The following is an 11,704-nucleotide window of genomic DNA, read 5'->3' as shown; positions in this document are numbered from 1 at the left end:
CTAAATCGGGCACCGAGTATAACGAGAGTAGCAAGAGCAAAAAGACTGAGATTGCTGGGACACATTGAAAGAATTGCTGAAACAAGAATTCCTAGAATGATGAGACGTGAAATAGGTGGAAAATGAAGGAGGGGTAGACCAAGAACCAGATGAAAAAGGGATGTTGAAGAGAACTTGAGAAGTATAAGAGTTGATGGGTCGAGAATGGTACAAAGGACAGTAATAAATGGAGAAATATAACTAATCAAGCCATGATCCTTTTGGGCTTTTAGAGATATTATATATAAAATTTGAATTTATAATTTTTTCTTTATTTCTGATCATCTTTTGTTTACTTTTATTTCACACTCTGGCAGTTCAGATAAAACCTAACAAAGTATAATAGACAATTTTGTTTAGATATTCGGTATATTTCATTATTTGTAAAATTAATGCTATAATATAATAGAAATTTAAACAAATTATATTAATTCATTAAAGATTTTAAATCATAATCGCATATATGGCATCTAGCAAGTCATATTTCAAGTTTAAAAAATAGTATATTACAGAAATTTTTATTTATTTTTAGAATTTCTGTTACTGTGCTCTAAAATAATAGATCAATAAACAAAGATACACCTGTTATTCTCTAGAAGGCACGTAGATGGCGCTATTGCGTTTAGTTTTAATAAATTTTACTAAAATCATACACAATGGTGTAAGATTTAATAACAACACTTGTTATGGATGTTTGAGTATAAATAATGTTTTTGCTAGTTTAAAAAATTGAAATTAATTTTAACAACAAACGTTATTTATTAATTAGAAATAAAACGTATTATAGTTTTAAAATTGATTAGATTAATATTTATTAAATTTATATATAATATATTTTTTAAAGTGTACGTAACATAATCATTTTAATTTCTTGACAAATGGGTGGATGTTCTATGAGAAAGGAATTAGATATGATACAAATGTATCTCAGACTCTAAAATGATTTTTAATATTTAATTAAAAAATACGACAGAAAAAAACATACAATATATTTAGAGTTTTAAATAATAACAGATACGTAGTAAGTACATCTAAATACTATTATTGAATTACACCAATTATATCTTCAAAGCTCAAGAGAGCAAAATCTATTAACTATACATTTTTGACAAAATGGTGAATAAACTATTTTCATATAATTTTAATAAATTATTTTTTATTTATTTATATTTTATTCAAATATATAGTTTTTGTTTAGAATATATTTGTAATTTGCAAAAATTATCATTTTAATGAATCAAATCATAAAACTCGTTTTAAAATTAGACAAAATATGTTTTAATTTAGATATCAGTCTGTTATAGAACTTGTTCCATTTTTATTCTATATTTTTTACCCCATCTGAATATTTGACAGCTTTTATAGGTTTAATAGCATTGCTACACTAAGAAAAAAATAAAGACCGGTGAATCATGTCCCATGCGGTTATGATATAAAAATAATTTTTGTTAGTGTTCAATAATTCTATTATCAATTTACTTCTTGGCATTTTAGTCAAACATACAGCCTTGCCACAAAAGTTTCATTTTTACTCTTAATAAAACAATATACTATTATTCCAATCCTTGGCGTATATTTTAGTAAATTATTGCTATGTTTAATAATAATAAACATGTGTAGTATTATTCAAATAGTACAATTATGCTTTATACAATAACTTTCTTATATAATGTGATCATTAATTAATATACATAATTTAATATCTTGATAAATTGGTGAATGCTCTAAATTGCAAAAAAGGAAATTTTAGTATTTAAATAAAAATGTGTTAGGGAGAAAGCAAGCAATACAAAATTATTTAAAGTAAAATATACATATTAAAAATCATAGATGCTATTAATAATCTAAATCGCATAATGATATCTCCAGAGTACAAGAGTGTGTCCCAAGCACAAAAGTGAAATCTATTCGTGACACATTGACGAAATGGTAAAGACATTTTGTAATACAAATTTAATTAATTATAAATATCCGTGATTTAACACTTTATTACTTTATATTATTACATATAAAATATATAAAATACTTAGTATTCAAGGGTTTATAAAAAACTGATTGATTTAATAGCATTGCTACACTAAGAAAAAAATAAAGACCGGTGAATCATGTCCCATGCGGTTATGATATAAAAATAATTTTTGTTAGTGTTCAATAATTCTATTATCAATTTACTTCTTGGCATTTTAGTCAAACATACAGCCTTGCCACAAAAGTTTCATTTTTACTCTTAATAAAACAATATACTATTATTCCAATTCTTGGCGTATATTTTAGTAAATTATTGCTCTGTTTAATAATAATAAACATTTGTAGTATTATTCAAATAGTACAATTATGCTTTATATAATAACTTTCTTATATAATGTGATCATTAATTAATATACATAATTTAATATCTTGATAAATTGGTGAATGCTCTAAATTGCAAAAAAGGAAATTTTAGTATTTAGATAAAAATGTGTTAGGGAGAAAGCAAGCAATACAAAATTATTTAAAGTAAAATATGCATACTAAAAATCATAGATGCTATTAATAATCTAAATCTCATAATGATATCTCCAGAGTACAAGAGTGTGTCCCAAGCACAAAAGTGAAATCTATTCGTGACACATTGACGAAATGGTAAAGACATTTTGTAATACAAATTTAATTAATTATAAATATCCGTGATTTAACACTTTATTACTTTATATTATTACATATAAAATATATAAAATATTTAGTATTCAAGGGTTTATAAAAAACTGATTGATTTAATAGCATTGCTACACTAAGAAAAAAATAAAGACCGGTTAATCATGTCCCATGCGGTTATGATATAAAAATAATTTTTGTTAGTGTTCAATAATTCTATTATCAATTTACTTCTTGGCATTTTAGTCAAACATACAGCCTTGCCACAAAAGTTTCATTTTTACTCTTAATAAAACAATATACTATTATTCCAATCCTTAGCGGATATTTTAGTAAATTATTGCAATGTTTAATAATAATTAACCTTTGTGGTATTATTTAAATAGTACAATTACGCGTTATATAACAACTTTGTTATATAATAAGATCATTAATTATTATACGTAATTTAATATCTTGATAATTGGGTAAATGTTCTAAATTGCAAAAAAGCAAATTTTAGTATTTCGACAAAAATATGTTAAGGAGAAAGCAAGAAATACAAAATATTTTAAAGTAAAATATACATACTAAAAATCATAGATGCTATTAATTATCTAAATCTCATATGATATCTCCAGAGTATAAGAGTGTATCCCAAGCACAAAAGTTAAGTCTATTTGTGACACATTGACAACATGGCGAAAAATTATTGTAATACAAAATTAATTAATTGTAAATATTCTTGATTTAACACTTTTATATATAAATATAAATTATTATATATAAAATATAAAAAATGTTTAATATTCAAGGGTTTATAAAAAAGTGATAAATAAGGGTTGTTGCCTATAATATATTAGTAAATTATGAAGCAGTTTTTATTTATGCTAGATTGGGATATCATATTAATGGATTTAAAATTAAAAAATCATATATCTAACTGAACTTTTTAAAAACTAGTTTTAATATGCAGATATACTGAATACAACTAAATAATTAGCTGAGTTTTATATACTTTATTGCTTTGACTCTTAAAATAAGTATAATAAGACTTGTCCATCCTAACCCAAGAAAAACAATTTTTATTATCGTACAAGCTCTTTTATGAAAAATATTATCGTTATCAGTTCATTTCGGTCTTAAAAATTAACCATATTGACATGATCCAAATAAACAAAATGCTCAGAAGACATGGTTCTGACCGTAAAATTATATTTTAGAAAAATTTACACACAAAATTATTGCACAGGGTGTTTTAAACTTTGGGCAAAAAAACCCTCTTAACCCTGTATAATATGCCAAATGCTAAAGCTTATAAAAACTGAGTTTACGAATAAAAGGTAATTATATACAGCTTTATATACAGGGTGAGTTTCCTACGATGTTCTCTATGGGTATCTCGATAACTACTGGAGATAGAGAGTCGGTTAAATAGGGAAAGAATTGTAGTTTGGTGGGGTCATAAATACGCGCCTTTCAGATTTTTGAAAAAGTTCATGGCTTACTAGATATTTCGGAAAAAATAAATTTTGGCTGTTTTAAAAATTCCATTATAAGCTATTTTAGACAAAATGTTTTCAGATAAAAGTTGTAGATAATTACATCCTTAATGGGATTGTGTCCTCCGTTTTTTACTAAAGCCTGCCATTTTTGACATATGACACAAACATATGTTTTTTTTTAAATAAAAACCATAGTTGGCCATGACTTCATAAAAAGCGCCATTTTTTGAGCTTTTTAGCGATATAAGCTATAATATGTCTTCTTCGAAAAATTACTGAGTTATAGCCAATTTTTATAATTTCTAAACAATTTCACTTAGTTAGCCATGGAAACAAATTTAATCGTCTTTGCCCTCAGAAATGTCTAGCTGTCACATCCAAACTTTGTAAATTAACTCAGTAATTTTTCGAAAAAAAAAACATATTATAGCTTATGTCGTTAAAAAGCTTAAAAAATTGCGCTTTTCATGAAGTCATGGCCAACTGTGGTTTCCATTTGAAAAAACATATGTTTGTGTCATATGTTAAAAATGACAGGCTTTAGAAAAAAACGGAGGACACAATCTCATTAAGGATGTAATTATCTACAACTTTTATCTGAAAACTTTTTGTTTAAAATAGCTCATAATGGAATTTGGGACAATTTTTAAAACAGCCAAAATTTGTTTTTTTCGAAATATCTAGTAAGCCATGAACTTTTTCAAAAATCTGAAAGACGTATATTTATGACCCCACAAAACTGCAGTTCTTTCCCCATTTAAGCTACTCTCTATCTCCAGTAGTTTCCGAGATACCAATATAGAACATCGTAGGAAATTCATCCTGTATATAAAGCTGTATATAATTACCTTTTATTCGTAAACTCAGTTTTTAAAATAACACTTTAAATTTGACAAAAAATTTCTCCTTTGCGTTTTTTTGTGTCTGAGTGTATATAAATTTGTTTTATGAATTACGTATCTTTGTATCTTCCATAGCAACTGTTAAAATTGCCTTATATCTATCAAAAATAGTAGATCAAATGGTACTTCAACCGCAAGGGTAGATTAAATGATACTTTAACAGCGAGGATAGGATAAAAACTTTATTTCTTCTCGCACGTTTTTTAATTATTGTTGTCCATTTTTAAAAAATTTTGTATTCGTTTTCATAAGTTATTCGGGATTTAAATGGAAGTAGTTTGGATATGGCGTTTTTCGCCTCAGCCTCAATATCTGTTGGTAATTTACTTATTTCGTTTTGAGCCATTTCTGACTCCAAGTCAATCAGCAATCGACACGATACAGAATTAAAAAATATTGACTTAAAACTGTCAACTAAAGAGACAACTTTATTTATTTGTCAAATTACATAGAAACCAATGCCAACCCAGCTCGATATTTTTTACACTCGTAATAAATTCCTTGAAATAATAATTTCTGAATATTTTTTAAAACGTAACTCGCTATGGAAAAAAAATGTTTTATAAACGACGATAAAATTGCACTATCGTCTCCCAAAATTAATTCACTCGCGATTTCATCGCTCGTGAATTAATCTTTTCGGTCGACGATAAAATACCATTTTATCGTCTTGTATAAAAAATAACTATTAAATTACTATCTCCAAACATACTTTTTAATATTTTACATTAGCTGTTTTATTGTTTAACATATTTAGAACTTTTATGTTACAAACAAATAGAAATAAGTAATAATTTAATTTCTAATAAAATAATTTTCCTTTTGTGACTTTTTTTCTCACAAATTTAGTAATAAAATGTGATGACAAAAAATGACAAACACAAAGAGGAACAATGCTTTTAAATACCAAAGAATTATTTATATCAACCAAATTATTTTTTTTTAAATTACTGTGTTAATAATACAGTTATTTTGCAGAACTTTGGATTAAATAAAAGATAGAGAACGTTACGAAATTTTATGACAAAATTCCCATCGGGCATTGAGCAAGAACGTCGATAAAAAACGAAAAAAGGATCGTTTTAAATAAAACAGTTTCGAGCTGGAGTTTCTATCCCTAGAAAATAAAAGCACTCGTAGCTGCTTTTACTTGATCTGCAACTTCTTAGAATTCTGTAATGGATTTTCTCTGTTTCTAAATGCGCCGCGTACGGATTATTATCTGTCGCGGTTTAACGGAAAGTTGGAGTTCGGTCCCCGAATCGAACGTGGAGTTTCGAAAGGACTAAAAAACCTTAAACACATTTACCACATATCTAAATCTCCTTATGTACTCTTTGTAACTTAGTTTTACTTATAAATGTTGGTAGGTAACTGATAAAATAACAGTTTATAACAAAGTTGTTAAACAGATGCTTTTTAGTAACTAAATTAACCTGAAGAATTTTGGTTTTTCGGGTTATTAGGCCGTCGTCGGTTAGAATTGCTTCCTAAAAAATTCCGACATTCCCACAAAATCCAGTTCGAAGACACTTAAGTCATTGCCACAACATCTGGATATCATCCTCGTCTGGTCAGGGAAGCTGTTGAAAAAAAAATTGTTTTTCGGGTTTTTAGGCCGTCGTTGGTTAGAATTGCTTCCTAACGTTTCCTAACGCTTTTTTTTGGTGAGGGGGTGGTTGAAAAATCTTTTATAGACGAATAGTGATCATTTCCATAACCATCTCGAGAGAGACGGTCCTAGAAATAACCCCTAGACAGTGTGGGACTCGGTTGATACCCACTAAAAAAAGTCCACCTCCGAGGAATCAGCCGCCGAAGAATGGTCAGCTATTATTCCTGCTAATATGTGGGGTTGTTCGGGTGGTAGTTCTTCCGGAACTGGTCTACTTCTCTGTGCTGCTACTTTGGTCCTAGATATAGCTGGATGCCAAATTCTGTTAAGGTAGAAAGTTTGTTCTTTCCTGTTGAAATTATTTGAATGTTTTTGAATTTCAACAGCTTTCCTGACCAGACGAGGATAATATCCAGATGTTGTGGCAATGACTTGGGTGTTTTCGAATTGGATTTTATGGTCACCATCTCTTAGAGCATGTTCTGCTACGGCTGACTTCTCTGTTTACCCTAATCTGCAGTTTCTCTTGTGTTCCGAAAGTGTCGTTTCTACTGAGCGTTTGGTAGTTTCAATATATACGCTACCGCAAGAACAAGATATACGGTAGATCCCTGCAGAGGATAATGGTTCTCTTTTGTCTTTGGCTGGTCTTAAGCAGTCCCTTATTTTTCGGGTAGGTTTGTATATGGTTTTGATGTTATGCTTCTTGAGAACTTTACTAATCCTATCGGTGACCTGGGAAACATATGGAAGGAAGGCCTTATTAATGATGTTTTCCTGTTCATTGACGTCAGGTCTCCTCTGCCTAGGCGCCAGCGCCGCCTTTATTTCTCTGTCATTATAGCTATTGGCAAGAAAGGCTTTATTTAAATGGCTTAGTTATGCTCTTGGATGTGTTCATTAGCACAGATACGTCTTGCCCTATTTGCTAATGTTCCGATAATCCCCTGTTTTTGGCTTGGATGGTGATTTGATAGTTTGTGTAAGTACCGGTCTGTATGAGTGGGTTTTCGATACACCGTGTGATCCAAATGGTCGCCATTTCTCTTGACAGGCAAATCGAGGAAGGCCAGTTGGTTGTTTACTTCGGTTTTCTTGCTGAATTTTATGCTCGGGCTCTGCGAATTAAGGTGATGAAAAAAGTCATCTAGGCTGTCACGTCCTTGTTTCCAAACCACAAATGTATCGTCCACATAACGAAACCATACAGCGGGCTTCAGAACGGATGACTCTAGCGCTTTTTCTTCAAATCTCTCCATAAATAAATTAGCAATTATTGGGCTGATTGGACTGCCCATTGCGACACCTTCTGTTTGTTCGTAATAATTGCCGTTCCATAAGAAATAACTACCAATCAGACATACTCGGAAGAGCTCCGCGATTCCTGCAATTTCCTTGTAATGTCGGTTTTAATTGTTAAAGATTTTGCAAGCATATGTCATGACTAGTAGTACACCATGATTGAATGTTTTTTTTTTCTTTAAATAGAGTAACAGCTTTATCTAAAGAAGAAAACATTCGACAAATGTGTATTATCAGCATGACCTATGCATGCGAAACCTGGACACTTAAAAGCGACATTATAAGGAAACTGCAGATCACACAACGCTCATTGTAACGAAATATGCTGGGAAAAACCAAGATTCTAGATTTGAATATGATTGAGTTTCGTCCATATATACTCCATGCTAACTTAATCCCTCTGTTGATTTCTGGTAGTAAAGATCCCAAACTATATTAATAGTTGTACGAAATATATAAAGGTTGTCCCAGAAATATGTGCAACTATTTTAACTGGTAATTCGCAATTTTTTTTTTTGGAAAATTCGAAGTTTTTTGAAAATTTTTTGGATTTCTTTTAGTTTTTATTTAAAAAAAAATAATTTCTTGATAATACGGCAACATAGGTAGTGGATTAAATTTACAAGAAAGAGAATCCAGAAAAGATCCAGTGGTTCTCAAAATTTTAGCAAAAAATCATTTCTTTTTTGGAAATTTTCAAAGTAAAATAACTCCGGGGGAGAAACCAAAACCAACCTAAAAGAATAGTTTATATAAAAGGGTTTATAAAATATAAATTTAAATTAATCTTTTTTTCAGATAATAATCTATTTTACTAAGTAAAATTGAACTTTTGCTCAATTTTGTTCCTATATGTAAAGGATCTTTCTTCAAATTCCCACCATATGCTTACCACTTTGTTATCTAATAGCCTTTAAAGGCCGTCAGATTCAGGATGCTACGTCATTGTTATGCATCAGCTCGGACTCTCAATATCCGGCAAGAGCTAGTGGAATTTCCTTCATATAATCCCTTCGTTTAAGACGTTCATTTTGAAGTTTCTGTCGATATTTTATGTAGAAAGGAACATTATATTTTTCTCTAAGTAATTTTGAAATAAATATTATGTTGAATAAATTTATCAAAATATTATTTTAAATATTCTGAGCTAGTAGAATTTCAGTAGATTTATATTTAAAAAAAGTATGGACTTTTATTACGGCAGAAATTCTAACAAAAAACGCATTTTTTCTTAAAAATTGGCGCCGGGAGGCACGTATAGCCGCCCATACTAAAATATGTTAATATCTCGAAAACTGCGACTTTGACTGATTTTGATGTTATTATAAACTAGGTTTTTGCCGCGACTACGTTCGCGTTACACCTCGAATAGTTCATGCATTGATTTAAATTATTTACTTTGTATATAGAGCTAGTGAGCCTTACAAATGCCCTATTGAAACTATGTTTTTAAGAGTTTTAGAGCTACTCGTATTTCATATGAAAGTTATCAATTGTCGATTTTTTGGGTATTATACAGGGCAAATCTTGAATATGTGCAAATATTTTCAGGGCTGGTAGATCTCGATAAAAAATCATATTTTCTCTTTACCGTTTTTCAAATAACTCCAAAATAACTGAGTTATTTTACTTTAAAAATTTCCAAAAAAAAATATTTTTTGCTTAAATTTTGAGAGCCACTGCAGCTTTTCGGGTTTTTCTGTCTTGTAAATTTAATCTACCAAACCAAACCAAACCTATCTATGTTGCCATATTATCAAGAAATTATGATTTTTAACTAAAAACTAAAAAACTTAACTAACTCTTTAACTAAAAACTAAAAAAAAATCCCAAGGTTTTTCAAAAAATTCCAAATTTCCAAAAAAATTTCGCGAAAAAACTCATAATCGTGTTTCTGGGGTCAAATATACCTACTACCGCTAAGAATAATTGCACTTATTTAAGACTCGCTCGACAAAAAATCGAAATTGTCATTTTTGACTAATTACATACCTATTTTTTACTTAAAATTTATAAAAAGCCGTCAATATTCCAATTTCAAGAGCATTTTTATTCTCTTTAAATATTATTATGTACTTAAGAAAATTCGAAAACTTAAAAACCGTTTTTTATTTTTTCATCGCCTGTATATGACTTTATGACACACTTTGTATACCAAAAATAAAACTTTTGATTAGAGTCGTCTGAAATAAAAAATCTTAATAATTCTAGAAGTTATCGAAATCAAAGTATTTCAAAGAAGTTCAATTTTGGCCACAAAATGTTTTTGAAATCTTGCTTTTTAACAATTTTTCAATTTTTCTAACTACTTCCATTGACTGAAACTAATTATGTATGGTTGGATAGAGGGTGGATGGCGATCTTCCAGGGCGGTTTTTATTTCTTATTTATATATAGATTATTTTCGAAATCGAACCAAAGTCAATTTCAAAAAAATTTTGCAAAATCTGAAAAAATAAAATCTCTCCAAAATAATAAATAATTGAAATGATTATTTACTCTATAGATAGAACCCCTACCTATGGTCCCATATAAACTGTATTACTAAAACAGTATTGAAATATGAAGTTTTCAAATGAATATTTGAAATTTTCAATTGTCGCTTTACTTAATATACTCCCTTGATATTTTTTTTTATTTTTCATTTCTTTTTTTGGTTTATTAAGAGCACTAATACTCCATTTATAGTTATTTTTTATTCCTTGAAGGATAATTGAAGAAGAAATATAGAAGTTTATATTATTGATAAATAAACCCTTGTATAAAATTTTATACTGCCAGATGTTATAGTAATGCATTCTCGTACAGCAAACTTTCATTCCCTATTCTACTCCCTAAGATTATAAATTTCATAAAATCGCTTTATCCAAATAATTAACTCATGTCTTTTAAATGATCCTTTGTGCCAATTTTTATGTGTATAATTCAGAGGTCACCAAGTTTTATATAAATTTTTACTAACTTTACCCATTTGGTTGATGAATTTCAAAAATCTCTTCTAATTCTTTTGTAGGATTTCATTCTTCTAGACCACATAGTAAGGAATTTTCATACAACAAATTGTTCCGACATAATTTTACTCTCTAAGAGGATGAATTTCCTAAAATCGCTTTTTGTAGCTAATTCACTAATGTCGTTTAAACGAACCATTGTTCTAATATTTATGTATCTAAAGCTGGCTGTATGAACTGATCCCTAAATTATCTAAAATCTTGATATATAATCTAACTGACAAACCACTGACAATGACAAATAATTTATTTCTGGAGGTATTGTGTGTAGGTGTTTATCAGGTTTGTTTTAATATTTAGTCGATTTACACAAAGAAATAGCCATTCAACAATTTAAAAATACTTCATAACAAATCTAGACATATATACCTTTCATTTAAAAAAAAACGCGTTTCGCTAGCTACTGTAATTTTGGAGTTACGATTTTTTAAAATTTTTAACCCCCTCCCATACCCCTTACCAACCCCCCACCCTCACCATAAACTAATGGTCAGATTCTCGGGTGCCACAGTATTTTTGTGCCAAATTTGGTTAAAATCGGTTAAGCGGTTTTTGAGTTATCGTGTTACAGACGACAGACAGACAGACAGACAGACACACACCACGAAAATATTTTGTATTTAGGTTATTTATGACCCAAATAACCCATTTTGAGTGAAATTAAAAACAATTTTTTTTGTCGATCCTAATAGCACAGAATATCTAGCTACGCAACAG

General features: G+C 29.1%; 1 protein-coding gene across 1 annotated transcript; it reads right to left on the bottom strand.

Annotated features, from left to right (window-relative positions):
* Positions 1-6,842: 6,842 nt before the first annotated feature.
* On the bottom strand, positions 6,843-7,972 carry LOC115878443. Its single transcript, XM_030894953.1, has 3 exons — positions 7,665-7,972; positions 7,277-7,518; positions 6,843-7,174 (listed from the first exon to the last, which is right to left on the bottom strand). Exons 1-3 carry the CDS (start codon positions 7,970-7,972, stop codon positions 6,843-6,845), a joined length of 882 nt encoding a protein of 293 aa, XP_030750813.1.
* Positions 7,973-11,704: the final 3,732 nt, after the last annotated feature.

Source organism: Sitophilus oryzae, unplaced genomic scaffold (assembly GCF_002938485.1).
Source record: "Sitophilus oryzae breed Bouriz unplaced genomic scaffold, Soryzae_2.0 scaffold_1512_pilon_pilon, whole genome shotgun sequence".
NCBI lineage: Eukaryota > Metazoa > Arthropoda > Insecta > Coleoptera > Curculionidae > Sitophilus > Sitophilus oryzae.
The sequence above is the reverse complement of the archived record's forward strand: the minus strand, read 5'-3'. Positions and strand labels throughout refer to the sequence as shown.

Bases quoted from the DNA above. Each gene is read 5' to 3' on its own strand.
- LOC115878443 (XM_030894953.1), bottom strand. From the start codon at position 7,972: ATGGGCAGTCCAATCAGCCCAATAATTGCTAATTTATTTATGGAGAGA. The intron at 7,519-7,664 runs GTACTTACACAA...TCTTGCCAATAG, and splicing joins AAACCCACTCATACAGACCG to CTATAATGACAGAGAAATAA. The intron at 7,175-7,276 runs GTATATCTTGTT...TAGGGTAAACAG, and splicing joins ATCCTCTGCAGGGATCTACC to AGAAGTCAGCCGTAGCAGAA.